The sequence below is a fragment of the Pristiophorus japonicus genome, chromosome 3, assembly GCF_044704955.1.
Source record: "Pristiophorus japonicus isolate sPriJap1 chromosome 3, sPriJap1.hap1, whole genome shotgun sequence".
In the NCBI taxonomy this organism is placed as follows: Eukaryota; Metazoa; Chordata; class Chondrichthyes; family Pristiophoridae; genus Pristiophorus; species Pristiophorus japonicus.
Window position 1 is genome coordinate 325,852,636 of NC_091979.1, and position 19,246 is coordinate 325,871,881.

The 19,246-nt window shown below is 43.8% G+C and overlaps 1 protein-coding gene across 1 annotated transcript; it reads left to right on the plus strand.

Annotated features, from left to right (window-relative positions):
* Positions 1 to 2,109: 2,109 nt before the first annotated feature.
* Positions 2,110 to 14,611, plus strand: LOC139256345 (probable G-protein coupled receptor 139). The gene is made up of 3 exons (XM_070874205.1): positions 2,110 to 2,154; positions 3,654 to 3,765; positions 13,707 to 14,611. Exons 1-3 carry the CDS (start codon positions 2,110 to 2,112, stop codon positions 14,609 to 14,611), a joined length of 1,062 nt encoding a protein of 353 aa, XP_070730306.1.
* Positions 14,612 to 19,246: the final 4,635 nt, after the last annotated feature.

Here is a 19,246-nt window from a genome sequence, read left to right on the forward strand (position 1 = left end):
GCCTTACCTGGAATATTGTGTTCAGTTTTGGTCCCCTAATCTGAAGAAGGACATTCTTGCTATTGAGGGAGTGCAGCGAAGGTTTACCAGACTGATTTCTGGGATGGCAGGACTGACATATGAGGAGAAATTGGATCGATTGGGCCTGTATTCATTGGAGTTCAGAAGGATGAGAGGGGATCTCATAGAAACATATACAATTCTGACACGACCGGACAGTTTAGATGCAGGAACAATGTTCCCGATGTTGGGAAAGTCCAGAACCAGGGGATGTAGCCTAAGGATAAGGAGTAAGCCATTTATCACTGACATGAGGAGAAACTTCTTCACTCAGAGTGTTATTAACCTTTGGAATTCCCGACCGCAGAGAGTTTTTGCTGCCAGTTGTTTTGATATATTCAAGAGGGAGTTAAATATCGCACTTACGGCTAAAGGGATCAAGGTGTATAGAGAGAAAGCAGGAAATGGGTACTGAGGTGAATGATCAGTCATGATCTTATTGAATGGTGGTGCTGGCTCTGAGGGTCTAATGGCTTACATCTGCACCTATTTTCTATGTTTCTATGTTTCTGAAGTACATGGACGGCACTTGCATCTGCACATTCAAAGGCCGAGCTACGAGCCATCGTCAACATCTTCACCGGGGTGTACGAAAGCATGGGCCTTACACTAAACATCCAGAAGACAAAGGTCCTCCACCAACCAGACCCAGCCACACAGCACTGCCTCCTGGTGACCAAATGCACTTCATGGCCTTGGACAACATGGAACTTTTTCTCACAGCGGGAGCTGACTTTCAGCTAGGGCAGACATCGACGACGAGATCCAACACCGCATCCAGAGCACGAGCACAGCCTTCAGTCGCCTGAGGAAGAGAGTGTTTGAAGACCAGGACCTCAAAGCTTGCACCACCTTATGGTCTACAGGGCTGTTGTGATACCCGCCCTCCAATATGGCTCAGAGACATGGACCATGTACAGTGAACACCTCAGCACTGGAGAAATGTCACCAACGCTGCCTCTGCAAGATCGTGCAAATCCCCTGCGAGGACAGATGCACCAACATCAGAGTTTGCGATCACACCAACATCACCCGCATCGAAGCACTGACCACACTCGACCAGCTCCATTCGGCGGGCCACCTCGTCTGCATGCCAGATGGGAGACACCCAAAGAAAGCTATGTAACCAGAATTCACACAAGAAAGGCAAGCCCCAGGGTGGCGGAGGGAACGTTTCAATGAAAGCATGAAAGCCTCCATGTGCCCACCCGTGACAGACTGTAATTCACGCATTCCAAAGTATAGGCTTCTGAGAACATAGTTTTGGAGTGGAAGAAATGCTTTCTCCTTTTTCAAGGACTGCCTATGATGATGATCAGCTCATGTTCATGTTGTGTAGATTGTGAGAGGTCAGCCAGGAGTGCGTTGTAACAGTCAAGGCTCGAGGTTAAAATGGCACGGAAGAGAGTTTCATTAGCAGATGAGCTGAGACAGGGGTGCAGTCGAGCAATGTAAATTGCGGAGTTGGAAATATGGAGGGTCCAATATGGCACCAAGGTTGCGAAAAATCTGCTTCAGACTCAGCCGGATGTAAACGAGAGGAATGTAGTCCATGGAGTATAGCGTTAGCAGACTGATCCTTCCCTAATGATTATTTTATATATAAATAATGATGACTGTACTATCTGTTCCATAACTGGATTCAGTATGCACAGACGTAATCCATGCCGAGCAGAGGTTTTATCCTTTTTACCGTGATTCGTTTTTTAATTATCTCCATCTTTCTGTCTTAACTGTCTTTGGGCACTGCGCATAACGGGCTTCCGAATTGATACCGCCTGAGTTACGCCACAGCTGAAATCTCTTTTCATCCCAGTATATTCCAGAATTGAATATCTCAGTTTTAAAGATCGCATCATTCGAAACGAATGAGGCTTAACAGGTGAGTAACTGTGTGTATCAAGTTACATGGACCTAAAGCCGCGTTAAATTAGTTAGCGTTAGTGAATGAGCATGAAGAACCCCAACGTCGGCAGTTTACAATGTGCAAATCAAATTGGCATGAAAAACGGGAGGATTCTGCAATTCCAAGCAGCTGCATGATTGAAGATGCAGCAAAAGGCTTCGGACCTGATGTGCTGTGAGAATGAACAGGTCTGCGTCTAAAAGAATGTCAGACATTAAATGGTTGAATATCGCCCTGTGTCTGAATTCTACATGTCCATAAGCAGGTAGCAATTTTTTGTACAATGAAAAGGTGAAGGTGTTGACGAGTAATGTGTCAATATCCTACTGATTAGGTGGCAATGTACGTTGTCAGCAGGATGCAAAGAGGTATCAAGGCGACATACACAGACCAAGTGAATGGGCAGGAGCATGGCAAATTGAATCTAATGTGAATAAATGAGAAGTTGTCCACTTTGGCAAATGTTGGTTTCCAGAGGGACCTGGATGTTCTTGTACGTGAAGCGTTGCAAGTTAACATGCATATAGAGAAAGATAATAAGAAAGCTAATTATATATAGGTCTTTAATTCAACAGGATTTGATAACGATATCCATGCTACAGAGGAAGTGCAACCAAGTTTCACCAGACTGATGCTGGGATGTGGGGAATTGTCCTATGAGTAGAAATTGACTAGACTTGAGCTATATTCTCTAGAGTTTATAATAATGAGAGGTGATGTACTTGAAACGTGCACAAATCTTACAGGATTTGATAGGGTAAATGCCAGGAGGATGTTTCCTCTGGTTGGGGTATCCAGAACCAAGGGCCATAATCTCATAATTAACGGACGGCCAGTTTGGCCAGTTAGGACAGAGATGAGAAGAAACTTCTTCATTCAAAGGTGAGTCTTTGGAATTCTCTGCCCCAGAGGAGAATGAAGGCTCAGTCTTTAAGTACATTCACAGCAGACACCGAGAGATTATTGAATTATAGTGAATCATAGGATATGACCATAGTGCAGGAAACTACATTTGAGGTAGATCAGCCACTATCTTATTTATGGCAGAGCAGGCTCGAGGGGGCAGAATGGACTACTTTACGTTCTAATTCTTAAGTTCTTATGTTATCATGTTCTTATTTACTTTACGCGGTTAAAATTGCAGATACCAGCAACATAACCGACGATTCTCATCCAACTGTGATTCATATTTTGAACATTAACATATTTTTTTAAAGTCCACGTCTTCTTTGATACGATTTATGACAAGGTCTGAATTGAAAGATTTATTTGCTTGCAAACTTCCACAGTACCGACTTTGCATGTATGGAATCGACTTACCGTTGTGAGTGCAAGTTCTGGAATAGTAATTGCAGAATTGAAATAACAGCCCATGTGGCAATTAAAAAGCAGCCTATAAAGAAGAATTATCCTGCAACTCAAGGCTAGAGCTTCGGGAAAGTAATTGTATTTTTACTTATCATGAATAAATCGCAAACAATATGTAATCTTTTGTGTCTGATTATTCATAAAGATATATTGTATTGCTCAATAAAAGTAGAATTCTAAGTGGTTAATGAATCTAGTTGTTGGAGTAAATGTAACTAATATAAAATGTGGTACATGCCCGGTAATTGGCTGCATGGATGTTCTCCTTGGGCATCAGTCAGATTCCTTAGAACTAATATTAATATTTGATCATTCGCAGCCTTGTGATCAGCACCGCAGATATCGCTGTTACTCGCAGAAAATGGGATATCCAATAATACATTGGATCGAACGCCTCTACTACCCTGTGCTTGCAGTCTTTGGTGTCACAGGTAAGATATTAAATCCAGTTATTCATGTGGAAAGCGCTTTGTGATGATTACCGTTCCTGCAGCGTGGCCAGCCCAGCGACACCTTTGTCCTGATTTGCTTTCCATGCCGTCTTATTTCAAATGGATCATTGAAAGGTAGACGCCAATAAATCCATCTCGGGCAGTGGTACAAAACGCACGGTAGTGGAACTGCTGCCCGCTATAGGCCGTGCCAGTTATCTCTCCCACTGCAGTTCATGGAACTATATATCAGGCGGTATGTATAAGGGGCAGACGATCCGATACAGCCTGGTTTGCACATCGCCCTAGAGCCATTACTAGAATCAAATGCTCATCTTTATCGAAAGGTTAACGTTTGTTGACTATTTGAAGGAAGCCATTTTGGAGAATTAGCCTAATCTCTTGTGCATTGTGCAATCTCCCATCTAAAATGGACAAGTCATCAGGTCAGAAATAGCGCTGGTATGGCTCAGGGACACCTCGGTTTGCTCCAATGATTCAAATATGTTGTGCATGCGGTTATGAGTGGTAACAAGTGGGGAGCAAATAACTTAGCAGCTTAAAATAGGTTCCATTTTTCTAACCATAACATTTGCATTCTTCACCTCTCAATTGCTTTCTGCATAAAAGTAGGATGTTACTTGCTGTACTCGTGTCCTGCTCTTCACTTACTTAGCTGAACTCTTTGAATGTGAAATTGTCACAAATGTTCCAGTTGCACTGAACTATTTCACACTGATACGAATCTGATTCCAGAACTTGATGCACGAGTCAACAGAATTACCGCATTCCAGCCGTGATCACATATTTCTTCATTCACATGACAACGTGTTATATTAACATTTGAGTTGCCCCGTGCTCAAAATGCCACTTTGTTGTTTCTGCCATGACTTATAATGGAACTACAGAGTTGCTCTGCTGGGGGTAATGCATGAAATATGTAGTATGGGCCCAGAATTTGTGAAGGCTAAGATGACGAACTAACACCGCCAGCTGTTATTATCCCTTTGAAACTGACCACAACATCAGGGTTAAGTGCATGTGTATCAACACGAAAGTCTTCAACTTGCAGTCAAACATTCACTAATTAACATAACCCAGTTTCAATGTAAGCAGGGAAAATCCAACTGACAAAAACTTGTCTTTCTGTGTAATGCACAAAGGGTACACAACCATGTAGGGGATGGGTGACCAACTGGAAGGGCAGTGGAAGAAAGGTAGTGCAGGGGTCCCCTGCGGTCATTGCCCTGCAAAACAGATACACTGCTTTGAGTACTGTTGAGGGGGATGATTCATAAGGGGAGAGCAGCAGCAGAGAAGTTCATGGCACCGTGGTTGGCTCTGCTGCACAGGACGGCAGGAAAAAGAGTTGGAGAGCTATAGTGAATTTTATTGTAAGGGGCATAGATAGACGTTTCTGCGACCGCAACCGAGACTCCAGGATGGTATGTTGCCTCCCTGGTGCAAGGGTCAAGATGTCTCAGAGCGGGTGCATGGCATTTTGAAGACGGAGGGTGAACAGCAAGTTGTCGTGGCGCATATAGGTACCAAAGATATAGGTAAACGGTCGGATGAGGTCCCACAAGATGAATTTAGTGAGCTAGGAGCTAAATTGAAAAATAGGATATTAGAAGAAGTAATCTCAGGATTCCTAACAGTGCCACGTGCTAGTCAGCGTAGGAATCGCAAGATAGCTCAGATGAATACATGTCTTGAGTAGTGGTGCAGAAGGGAGGGATTCAAATCCCTGGGACATTGGAACCAGTTCTGGGGGAGGTGAGACCAGTACAAACTAGATGAACTGCACCTGGGTAGGACTGGAACCATGTCCTAGGTGGAGTGTTTGCTGGCTCTGTTGGAGAGTGGTTAATAAATATGACAGAGGGTTGGGAACTTATGCAGGGAGATGGAGGGAAGTAGAATGGGGGCAGAAATAAAAGATAGAAAGAAGAAAAGTAAAAGTGGAGGCCAGAGAAACTTAAGGCAAAAAGCAAAAGGGGCAACTTTACAGAAAAATTCTAAAGGGGCAAAGTGTGTTAAAAAGACAAGCCTGAAGGCTCTGTGCCTCAATGCGAGGAGTATTCGGAATAAGGTGGATGCACAGATAGCAGTGAATGGATATGATGTAATTGGCATCACGGTGACATGGCTCCACGGTGACCAAGGCTGGGAACTCAACATCCAGGCGTATTCAACATTTAGGAATGACAGACAGAAAGGAAAATGAGGTGGGGTGGCATTGCTGGTTAAAGAGGAAATTAACGCAATAATCAGGAAGGATTTTAGCTTGGATGATATGGAATCGGTATGGGTGGAGCGACGGAATACCAAAGGGCAGAAAACGCTCGTGGGAGTTGTGTGCAGACCACCAAACGTTAGTAGTGAGGTTGGGGAGAGCATCTAAAAAGAAATCAGGGAAGCGTGCAATAAAGGTACAGCAGTTATCATGGGCGACTGTAATCTATATATTGATTGTGATAAGCAAAATGATAACAATGCGGTGGAGGAGGATTTCCTGGAGTGTATTAGGGATGGTTTTTTCGACCAATATGTCGAGGAACCAACTGGAGGGCTGGCCATCCTAGACTGGGTGATGTGTAAAGAGAAAGGGCTAATTACCAATCTTGTTGTTTGAGGCACTTTGGAGAGGAGTGACCATAATGTGGTAGAATTCTTTGTTAAGATAGAGAGTGACACAGTTAATTAGGAGACTCGGGTCCAGAACTTAAGAAACAGTAACTTCAATGGTATGAGACTTGAATTGGCTAGAATAGACTGGTGAGTGATTCTTAAAGTGTTGACAGTGGATAGTAAATGGCAGACATTTAAAGATCACATGAATGAACTTCAACAATTGTACATCCCTGACTGGATTAAAAATAAAACGGGGAAGGTGGCTCAACCGTGGCAAACAATGGAAATCAAGGCGAGTGTTAAATCCAAGGAAGACGCATTTAATTTGGCCAGTAAAAGCTGCAAACCTGAGGACTGGGAGAAGTTTATAACACAACAGAGGATGACAAAGGATTTAATTAGGAGGGGGAATATAGAATCTGAGAGGAAGCTTGCTGGGGACATAAAAACTAACTGCAATAGCTTCTATAGATATGTGAAGAGAAAAAGATTAGCAAAAACAAACGTAGGCCCTTGCAGTCAGATTCAGGTGAATTCATAATGGAGAACAAAGAAATGGTGCACTAGTTAAACAAATACTTTGGTTCTGTCTTCATGAATGAAAACACAAATAACCTTCCGGAAATACTGGGGGACCGAGGGTCTAGTGAGATGGAGGAGCTGAAGGAAATCCTTATTTGGCGGGAAATTGTGTTCAGGAAATTGATGGGATTGAAGGCTGATAATTCCCCGGGGCTTGATAGTCTGCATCCCAGAGCACTTAAGATGTAGCCCTAGAAATAGTGGATGCATTGGTGATCATTTTCCAACAGTCGATCGATTCTGGATCAGTACCAGTGGACTGGAGGGTAGCTAATCTAACACCACTTTTTAAGAAATGAGGGAGAGAGAAAACGGCTAATTATAGACTTGTTAGCCTGACATCGGTAGTGGAGAAAATGTTGGAATTAATTATTAAAGATGAAATAGCAGCACATTTGGAAAGCATGACAGGTTTGATCCAAGTCAGCATGGATTTATGAAAGGAAAATCCTGCTTGACAAAACATCTAGAATTTTTTGAGGATGTAACTAGTCGAGTGGATAAGGGAGAACCAATGGATGATTTTGACAAGGTCCCACACAAGAGATTGGTGTGCAAAATTAAAGCACATGGTATTGGGGGTAGTGTACTGATGTGGATGGGGAACTGTTTGGCAGACAGGAGACATAGAGTCGGGATAAACGGGTCCTTTTCAGAATAGTACGCAGTGACTACTGGGGTGCCGTAGGGCTCAGTGCTGGGAACACAGATATTTACAATATACATTAATGTTTTGGATGAGGGAATTGAGTGTAATATCTCCAAGTTTGCAGATGACACTAAGCTGGGTGACGGTGTGAGCTCTGAGGTGGACGCTAAAAAGCTGCAGGATGACTTGGACTGGTTAGGTGAGTGGGCAAACGCGTGGCAGATGCAGTATAATCTGGATAAACGTGAGGTTATCGACTTTTGTGGCAAAAACACGAAGGCAAAATATTATCTGAATGGCTACAGATTAGGAAACGGGGAGGTGCAACGAGACCTGGGTGTCATGGTACATCAGTCATTGAAAGTTGGCATGCAGGTACAGCGGGCGGTGAAGAAGTCAATGTGCTACTTCTGTTTTATTGTGTGCTTTACTTTAATCAATGAATCACTGGATTTACTGTCTGTACTTGTGATGTTTAATGTACCTTCAAAAACCATTATTGATATTCCTGATCCAGTTGTCTGCTCACAGTGAGCTGCTAAATCTTTATTTGATGTATTTATTTTAGTTTCCTTCACTGTCCCCTCAATTCGTTGATGTTTAAATACGCTTTATCCAATATCTCTCATCATCAAGGGTCTGAGCCACGGTCGACAACCCAAACTTTTTCTCCTCTCCTCGGTCCATGAAACTGCCCGCACTGTTGAGTTTTTGCAGCGTTTTCTCCTGGATTCTTTAAACTTGCACTTTTTTAACACTTCCCCCGTATAGGAATCTTACAGTTCCACGCTATTTCTCATGTTTTTAATGTTATTTCTTATATTGAATTAGTATTTATTTACAGCTGTTTTATTTTACACTGCACATGTAGCTTCCTCAATCATTATTATTCAATTCTGAACATAACTATTCAATTCGTCATTGATTCTGTACAGTTGACTCTTACTTTGTGTTCATCACCGAATACTTTCTTGGATTGTGATTCTTTATATCTTCTATTTCGTGTAATCTCACAAATGTTCATCATTGTACTACTTTTAAACGTGCTCCTTTGCTTGAAAGCTGGCGATTCGTTATTCATTTATATTGTATCATTTCATCCTCCAACATGATTATCTTACAGGTCGTTATTGATTTCTGGCTTTATTTTAATTTCACATAGCTGACAAGTCACCAAAATTTAGTCACTGAGAAAATATTGTATCATGCACTTAATCATTATAGCTTTCTAAATTGTATTTGCGTTGCTCATCATTGTAAACTTCCCATTCTTTATCTATTTCATTTTTAACGTTATTTCCATAGTTTATTTGAATCCAACCTGTCTTTGTCTGTTTTATGTCCTGAATAAAGTAACGTGATAGAGTACTGTAGACGTGAGTAAGTGTGACCTTAATCTCTTTATTCTAACTCTAGAGAATTGGTACAGTATGGGAGGCCTGCTTATATGCAGTGCTCCCAAGGAATGCTGGGTCACTTGGGACTCCAACACATACGCCCTTTGGCGGCGGTAGATGCTGGTTACATAAGGTTGCATACATAACATCACTCCCACCCAAAGTCAATAGTGCACTTATTTACAGATTGAGACCATCTGGGGCTTTTTGCTCCCTAGTCGATCGTCTCGGCACAAATGCAGCTGCAGGTGAGTTAGTTGGTCCTTCGCTGAGCTACTGTGCAGCCGGCCTTGCTGGGCTGCTGGGGATGATGAGTTCAGCTTCGTGGTCAACCGTGATGTCAGTTGCCACTTGTGTGTGTGTTGAAGGGTCGAAGTTGGTGGTGTCCTCTTCAGGTTGCTCGTGGCTGTGCGTCAATTGCAGTTTTATTTGGTCAACATGCTTTCTGCAAGCTTGTCCATTTGCGAGTTTGACCTGAAACACCCTACTCCCTTCTTTGGCTCTGACACTGCCACCAAGCCATTGGGGACCATGTCCATAGTTGAGTAAAATACAGGGTCATTGACTTCAATATCACGTGACTAATTTGCACGATCATGGTACATGCTTTGTTGATGCTGCCTGCCCTTGACGTGATCATGGAGATCAGAATGTACGAGAGAAAGCCTTGTTTGAGCGCCCTTTTCATGATCAGCTCAGCTGGGGCAACCCCGGTGAGCGAGTGGTGTCTGGTGTGGTAGCAGAGCAGGTCTCGGGACAGGAGGTTCTGACACACATTTCAAGCTTTGCTTGATGGTTTGGTCTGCCCATTGTGCCTGGCCGTTGGATGCGGCCTTGAACGGTGCAGATGTGACGTGCTTGATCACATTGCGGGTCATTAATTCCTTGAATTCAGCGCTGGTGAAGCACGGCCCGTTGTTGCTGACAGGATATCAGGCAGGTTGTGCGTGGCAAACATGGCTCCTAATTTGTCGATGGTGGCAGTGGACGTTCTTACAGACATAATTACACAATCCACGTTGAATAAGCATCCACGACAACCAAGAAAATTTTGCCTAGAAACAGGCCAGCGAAGTCAATGTGGATCCTATATCACGGTTTGGAGGGCCATGACCACAAACTTACTGGTGCCTCCCTGGGTGCATTGATCAGTTGAGACCAAGTGTTGCTTTGGCAGTTGCAAGACTCCACATCTGAGTGGGTGCCTGACAACCACATGCGATCTGGCTACAGTGCTCTTCATTACTATGCCTGCTTGGGTACTGTGTAAGTCTCATATGGACGTTTCCCAGTCTTCTTCGGCAAAACCACGTGATTACCCCACAAAATTCAGTCCACCTGTATGGACATTTCGTTTTTACACCGCTGGTACGGCTTGATCTCTTCATGCATCTGCGCTGGGACGCTGGACCAGCTCCCATTGGAGGATAGAGTTTTTTACAAGGGACAATAAAGGATCCTGGCTCGTCCAGATCCCGATCTGCCGGGCCGTAATGGGTGATTTTTCGTTTTCAAATGCATCCATCACCATGTGCAAGTCTGCAGGCTGTGCCATGTGTACTCCAGTGGTGGGCAATCGTAGCCGACCGAGGGTGTCAGCGCAGATCTCTATGCCTGGCCAATGGCGAATTACACAGTTATATGCAGAAAGCATGAGTGCCCATCTTTGGATGCGAGCACAGACATTGGTACTGATATCTTTGCTCTCTGAGAGTAGCGATATGAGCGGCTTATGTTCAATTTCTAACGCAAACTTAAGCCCAAACAGATACTGATGCATTTCTTGAACGCTGTAAACGCATGCCAGAGTGTTTTTTTCAATCATGCTTTAGGCCCTTTCGGGCATGGACAAGCTCCTGGACGCATAAGCGACCGCTTGCAATGTTCCCGATTAGTTTGCTTGTTGTAACACACACCCGAGCCCGTATGAAGATGCATCACAAGCGAGCACTAAACGTTTAAAAGGATCATGCAGGACAAGGAGTTTGTTGGAACATAACAGATGTCGGGCTTTCTCAAAAGCTGCCTCTTGTGATTTCCCCCATGCTCAATCATATCCCATGCGTAGCATAACGTGTAGATGTTTTTATCAAGGTGCTACACCAGGGTACGAAATTAACAAAATAATTGAGGACTCCCAGGAACGAACGTAGCTCCATCATGTTCAGTGGTCTCGGCTCGTTCTTGATGCCCTCCGTCTTGGCGTCGGTGTGTCTGATGCCGTCTGCAGCGATTCTTTTCCCTAAGAACTCGACCTCTGGCTCCAGCAAAAAACACTTCGAGCATTCCAACCTGAGTCCCAAAAGATCTATCCGAATTAGAACCTCTTCCAGTTTCTGCAGGTGTTCGATGGTGTCCCGAACTTTCACCAGTATATCATCCTGGAAAACCACAGTGCTTGGAACCAACTTTACCAGAATCTCCATGTTCCTTTGAAAAATGACGTGGCCATTCGAATCCCAAGTGGGCATCAATTTTAGATGAACAGACCTTTGTGCATGTTGATGCAGCTGAGGCCTTTCGAAGATTCCCACAGCTCCTGTGTCAAGTAGGCTGAGATTAGGTCCAGCTTGGTGAACTTCTTTCCTCCTGCCAGTTTCGCAAATAGGTAATTTGCCTTGGTAGCGGGTACTGGTCCTGCAGTGACAAACGGTTAATCGTTACTTTATAGTCCCCGCAAATTCTGACTTTGTCATCACCCATGAGAACCAAAACAAATGGACTGGCCCATTCGTTGAACTCCACTGGCTCAATGTTGCCCTTTCGTTCCAACCTGTCTAGCTCGATCTCAACTTTCTCTCCCATATATGTGGCACCGCCCGTGCCTTGTGGTGGATGAGTCGTGTATCGGGAATCAAATGGATCTGCACTTTCGCCACCGAGAAGCTTCTGATGCCTGGCTCAAACAATGACAGAAACTTGCTCAGAACCTGGGCACATGAGGAATCATCAACATTCGAAAGCACTCGGATGTCGTCCCAGTTCCAGCGAATTTTTCCCAAACAGCTTCTGCCAGACACTGTGAGGCCATCCCCTGGTACTATCCCTAGTGGTCGTTCATGCAGTGCTCCATCATAGGAAACTTCTACTGCTGCACTGTCAATTATGGTGATCAGCTCTTTAGAGTAAGTTCTCAGCTTGGTGTGAATGGGGCTCAGTTTGGGCCTGTTTGCCTTGTTGCACCACAGCCTGTCGAAGGCCTTTTTGCTCATGATGGACTGACTCACACCCATGTCCAATTCCATGGCTACTGCAATTCCGTTCATTTCAAGTTGGTGGACATTTCGTGGTGAAGATGTGTACCCCATACACTTCTGCCTCCTCGGTTTGAGTCCTGGTTCAGTTTTATCCTCCATAGATCAGTCATGCTCTGCAACGTGGTGGTTTGCAGGGTTTGCAGCTCGTCTGCACATTCGCTGCATGTGAGCCATTGTTCCACAGAATTTGCAGGCATAGTGTCTGAAGCGGCATTGATGAGCTCGATGATCACTTAGTCATCGCCAACCAGGTGCTAACTGTCTCGCATTATCGCTTGATGGCAGACTCTGAGTCATCTGAGGTCGTGTAGCTGCAGGTGTGTACGTTCTGCCATAGGCCTTCCTGCCTGATATTGACGTTCCTGTGTTTATATTACTTGCCAAAACACCTTTATGCTGCGTAATTTGTTTGGTGTTATCGCTGGTAGACATAAATTACTGGGCTATCGTTATCGCTTTGCTCAGGTTCGGTGGTTCAACAATCAATAGTTTGCGAAGGATAATGTCATCGCCAATGCTAATTAAAAAAAAGTCTGTTAGCATTTACTCCAGGAATCCATCAAATTCGCAATGTCTTGCAAGGCGCCTTAGTTCGGCGATGTAGCTCGCCACTTCCTGGTCTTCAGACCGTTGACATGTTTAAAATCCATACCTTGACATCAGAACGCTCTCCTTCAGTTTAGGTTCTCTCGGACCAGCGTACACAATTCTTCATACGATTTGGTTGTTGGTTTCCCGGAGCAAGAAGATTCTTGATGAGGCCATAGGTTGTTGCCCCGCAGACGGTGAGTTGGATCGCCCTTTGTTTGGCAGCGTTCACACTCACTACCAGCTCGTGGGCCACGAATTATTGGTCGAGTCGCTCCACGAAGGCCTCCCAATCGAATCCTTCTGATAATTTCTCCAGAATACCAACAATTCTCTGTATTTTTGCGGGATGGTTCGTTATCTCGTCGCCAGTTGTTGTGTCCACAATAAAGTAATGTGATAGAGTACTGTAGACGCCAGTGAGTGTGACCTTTGTGTATTTATTCTAACTCCAGAGTGTAGTTACAGCATGGGAAGCCTGTTTATATACAGCGCTCCCAAGGGACCCCAGCACCCCTTGAGACTCCAACAGATACACCCTCTGGTGGCGGTAGAATCCTGGATACATAGGGTTGCATACATAACAGTCTGCAATGAATTTTATCACGCTCTCCTATGCGGCTCATTGAAAAAATCATTCTATCCGATTCTCTATTTTCTGATTGTGAAAATTTGCTCGTTACCTTCATAATATGACAAATGTGCGGGCTACGAGTGAAAAAGTCATTTTCGAACGGCAGAGACCGTAACCCGAGCTGCAATTGGCACAAGAGATTGTGGAATCTGAACATTGTGTCAGTCTAAATTCTTTATTTTTATTTGTATTTCTTCCAGTTAACTTGGTGGCGATTATAATCCTGTCTCGTGGAAAGTGTGGTCTCTCCAAATGCATCACTCGTTACCTGATGGGAATGGCCACGGCGGATCTATTTGTTGTTATCACTGACGTAATTCTGAATCGCATTAATATTATGTATTTTCCTGTTAGTTTTTTGTTCATCACTCCTGTATGTTCTGTATTAGTTGTTCTGTGTATTGCATCACTTGACTGTTCGGTATGGTTTACAGTTGCTTTCACCTTTGATCGCTTTGTAGCCATTTGCTGCCAGAAGCTCAGAGCAAAATATTGCAAGCAGAGAAATGCGACGGTGGTTTTAGGAACCGTGTGTGTGGTGAGCTGCGTTAGATGTATCCCCTTTTACTTTACATTCCAGCCTTATGTTATAATAGACCAAGTACCCTGGTTTTGTGTTCCCAATGCAAGTTACATGACTTCGCCTTTTTGGAGCGCATATGAATGGATTGACAGTATGTTAAACCCTTTAATACCGATTTGTTTAATTGTTCTGTTTAATGCTCTAACGGTGAGACATATTATAGCGGCAAGTCGAATCCGCAGGAGCCTCCGGAGCAATGGTGAGAATCAAAATGACCGAGAGACGGAGAACCGCAAAAAATCTATGGTATTGCTATTCACTCTATCTGGTAATTTCATACTCTTATGGATGGTATATGTAGTGCATTCTCTAAATTGGACGGTGGAAAATTATAATTATGTCGACAAATATCTCAATACTCCAGTGTACAAGGTTCAGCAGGTTGGCTTCATGTTGCAACTTCTTTGTTCTTGTACAAACACCTGTATCTATGGATTAACCCAGACTAAATTCAGAGCGGAGTTGAAGAGTGGGATGAAATATCTGTTTACTCTCAATGGAAAATTCATTACATTAAAATAGATAAAGCAATATCTATCGCTTTTCAATCCAGATCACTTTTTTTCTCTTGGGAATGATTCCTTGAATAAGTAATCGGCCCCAAGATGACTGATGGATAGCAGCTTTTTAAAATTTAAGCATATTGGTGGATTTCAATCGATGCATTCTTCATCCCAGCAACTTTGCTGCTGCCCAGCGAGTTTACAGAAACCAGCTAATCTAAATATTGATTGGTCTACTGCAATATCTGGAGAGAATTTGTGGCTTTATTGAAAGTAAACTGGGAGAATTTGACAAGGCAAAAGAGAGAAAGACGTATGTGTATGGAGGAATTGCTGGCACAGTAAATGGAATAAGAACGTTTTAGTTTGGAGGATGGGGCGTGCCTTAATGCCACCTCTTTCGACTCGTCATGGCACCTCAGTCTCAATAGTGATATATTGAACTGATGAAGATTGTCAAGGCAGGTCTTGATGTAGAAATACGCCAAGAGAGCTCCAGGACCCCGTTCTAATGACTGTAGCTGCGCCTTATGACAGAGGACTTGATATGTGTAAGTTAATGTTCCTGGTCCCTAAACATATATTGGCGCCTTCATTTGCATTAGTCTCAATGGAATGCTCACAATAAGCGGGACTCCAGCAGAGGCAACGGTTGTCTGCTCATAAAACAGTGCGGATTCTCATCTCCAGATTATTCGCATGCACATCTCCCTCACACCCGCTGCACGGGCACGGCAGGATTATTTGCATGAAAAAATGCATGACCTCCGTAGTCCATACTATTCAAAATTATATGCAGGTAGGCCTTCGTTACACTCTTCTCGAATCTTTCCCCTCAAAATGATATCACTCAAATACTAGCGACACATCTCCCAGAGGGAGCCCCACATGAGATGCAGATTAGATATCGTATTCTGAATAAATACATGCTGCAGAGAATGCTGACGTGTGTGTAGATTATGAACTTTGCATCCCCTTGGAATGACATTTGGTCAGTATTTATAACGACCGACAGAACCCCAGCATAGGAACTGGGTTAAGTTTTTGAGCCTATCGAGACTGTTCCACCGTGCAATAAGGTCATGACTGATATGTAGCTCTTATTTTTAGATTATGCCCCATATTTTCAATCCACCACCAGAGGTAATAACTTCTCTGTAACTACTCTATCATATAATTTTATTATTTGTTGCGCCTCAAGTCGATCACCTCTAAATCGTCCCAACGGCATGTAACACAAATATATGCAACCTGTACTCATAATTTAAAAAAATTAGGCGTGGTATCATTCTGATCAATCTGCAATGCACCCACACCAAGGCTTATCTATACTGCCTGTGGTGCGGTTTGGAAAACTGAACATGGAACCTTAGACGTGGTCTGAACAAGGCTAGTGCAGTCCCAACCTCTCCTGGTTTACAAAATAACAACAACATAAACAGTTTTTTCTCTCGGACATAATTTTAAAACCTCCCGCAGGCAAATGTTCAAAATTACCACAATCTAAAAAGCAACCAAAAGCAATATAGAATTAGCAGGCATCAGCACACCCTGATTAACCCTTGCCTTACTGTACCCCTGTTATTCGAAGTAGAATAGCAAATCCAAAAATAAATATTATTCTATCAGCACTATGTATCTGTCTTGATCCATTATGTAATGCAGATCTCGTTTGATTGCAAAGATACACGGTCAAAAATGTCCTGCGTGTAATTATACATTGGATGGCGAGGCAGATATTGATCGTCTGTTGATTGGCAAAGCCAGTAACATGCCGGAGAAGCACAATCGGAGTCACTGTCAGATAAATGAAAGCCATTTCACTTCCAAAAACTCTGCAGAGAATTGCACGCCAATGCTGAATCTGATAGCAGCGACATAGGACACTCGGGCAAGCGGGAGAATTATGTGAAGGCCAAACCCGCTATGCAGCATCATGCCGACATAATAGATAAAAATTTCAAGTATAGACGAACTTGCTGACAATTTTCCAGTTTGCAATTTTGGGCAAGACAGGACTGGCAATTTTTTGGGGGTACGTCAGTCTGCAGCCATTCATGTGGATCGCTGCGATATAAGAATGAGTGTGAAGCGCCGGATAGCTGGGGTGCGGGCTCATCGTGCTCACCCGGATATAAGAGCAAGTATGCCAGGCCAGAGTGCTTGGGGTGAGGGCTCATGGTGCTCACTGATATTGGAGCTTGTGGGCCAGGCCGGAGGGCTGGGGCTAGAGCTCATGGTGCTCACTGATATTGGAGCGAGTAGGCCAGGCCGGAGGGCTGGGGCGAGAGCTCATGGTGCTCACTGATATTGGAGCTTGTGGGCCAGGCCGGAGGGCTGGGGCGAGAGCTCATGGTGCTAACTGATATTGTAGCGAGTGGGCCAAGCCAGAGTGCTTGGGGTGAGGGCTCATCGTGCTCACTGATATTGGAGCGAGTGGGCCAGGCCGGAGAGCTGGGGCGAGAGCTCATGTTGCTCACCATGATATAGAAGTTAGTAGGCCAGGCCGCAATGCTGGGGGCGATGACTCACCATACTCAATTTGAAATAGGAGCGAGTGGCCAGGACCGGGGGCTGGGAGCAAGAGCTGATGATGCTCACTCTGATATAGGAGCGAGTGGGCCAGATCATAAAGCTGGGGGCCTGGGCTCATATGCTCACCCTGTTGTACAAGCGACTGAATCAGGACAGTGGGCTCGTGAGGCTCAAGAGTCTCACCCAGATAATTGTTTGGACCAGGACAGACGACAGGTGCACTCTGTGTCTGGCCCTGATAGAAGAGTGTTTGGGCACGAACAGAGGACTAGAGATGAGATGAGATTCAAAAGGTGAATCGCTAGGTTATTGAGGTTAATTTTTACCAAAAGTACCACTTCTACCCTCCATAAATTCCCGTGGAACGGTTCACATGTTCAGTTCACATGTGGGCAGCGCAGAAACTGTGATCCATCCTCGACTATGATCGTTTAAATTACATTTGAAGTAAAGTAAATAACAGTAGTGAGAAGGGCCTCCCCGCTTGATGACGCTTCTCTATACGGCTATTTGCAAACACAAATTATCCCTGGCTAATATTTAAATGACAGAAATGTTATATGTCCATTGCATTGGCTAGCATTCTTATTGTGGCGAGTGTGCCTGGTGCCCGGGATAAATGCAAAGGTTTTCAGATTGACCACTGTTGAGATGTTGGAGTCCTTGCCAAAGGTTTGTAAAGTGTCTCGCTTATCCTGAAAGGCAGAATGTCAAAGTGCTAAAAGTAGAGTTTTTCAAGTGGGGTCTGTTAATGGGAAATATTGTGCTAATCTTGCGGATTTTCACTGTGTGCTAACAGTTTTATTTCAAGATGAATGTTTCAGATCCCGGTCATGCTGTTGGTTTAAAAACAAGGCAGGACTTGCAACTGAAACAAAAAACGAGCGTTGCTATAATCACAAAGCAGGCGGAATGTTTCACCTCTGGCAGACGAAAGCAGGCGAGATGAGATCGGATGCCCGCTTGTTGACATCGATGGAGAGGACAATCGAGAGCTGTGTATAATGGGCGACCGAATCTATATCGTCCGTTTCACCCTCCAAAATTCAAATGTTCTTTAGATTTCAGCAGGCTTCCTTCAAGTGCAGGTGAAAGTTAACATTCTAGAAGAGATACAGAGATGTCGGGTGCAAGACAAGGAAACCACACGATGGTTCAGCAGGGACCGATAATATTGTCTTGTTTACGTTAAAGTGCTCTGCAGATACCACACGTAAGTGGGATATTACATTTTGGTGAGAAAACAAAGAAGGTCACATATAGCTTGGAAAATAAGTATCTAAATCGGGTAGAGTTGCAAAATGATGACAAATCACTCAAAGTATCTGCGCAGATTAATAATGTCCAGTGGGATCCGAGCACTTGGCTTTATTACTAGCGTGATCGAATTGAAAAGCAGAGAAATCATGGTAAACTTGTGTCGGTCCTTGGTTAGAAAACACTTGGACGACAATGATTGCTTCAGGTCGCCATATTTTAGAGAGGATATAGAGGCTCTGGAAAGGGTGCTTAAAATTGTGACAATTATGTTTCCAGAACTGCGATTTGGTAGCTCAAAGTAAAGGAAGAACAGGCTGGGCCTCTTTTCGATTGAAAAGAGGAGGCTGAGGGGCGATCTAAGAGAGGCCGATAAAACTATTGAATATTTTTGTAGAGTAAACAGAGATAACGTTTTTACACATGTTTTGAAAAGCAAAACTATAAGTCATCAACATTAGATAGTCGACATAAAATCGTGACTTCAGAACACACGTCTTTATCCAGAGAATGGGGAGAGCGTGGAAATCGCTACCCCAACGAGTAGTTCGGACGAATATTATAATCCCATTTAAGGGGACGATAAAGAAGGATATGAGGGTAAAGTAAATAGAGGGTTATGCTGATAGAGTTAGATGATTGATGACTGGAGGAGCTCGAGTGGAGCATCAACACCATCATTGACTGGTTGGTCCGAATGAAGTGTTTCTGTGCTGCATATTCTATTCAACTCTATGTAATTCAAAAATTAAACCTTCACTACTCTACACTGTGTACATGTGCATGTACAGGAACATGTTTTCAAATGGACAGCTGGAATCGTTGAAATAAGCTGATATTTTTGTCAAGTGTTGTGCTTTAG

Coding starts and splice junctions, on each gene's coding strand:
- LOC139256345 (XM_070874205.1), top strand. CDS start 2,110: ATGCAGCAAAAGGCTTCGGACCTGATGTGCTGTGAGAATGAACAG. Junction 2,155..3,653: donor TGTGCTGTGAGAATGAACAG/GTCTGCGTCTAA, acceptor GATCATTCGCAG/CCTTGTGATCAGCACCGCAG. Junction 3,766..13,706: donor TGCAGTCTTTGGTGTCACAG/GTAAGATATTAA, acceptor TATTTCTTCCAG/TTAACTTGGTGGCGATTATA.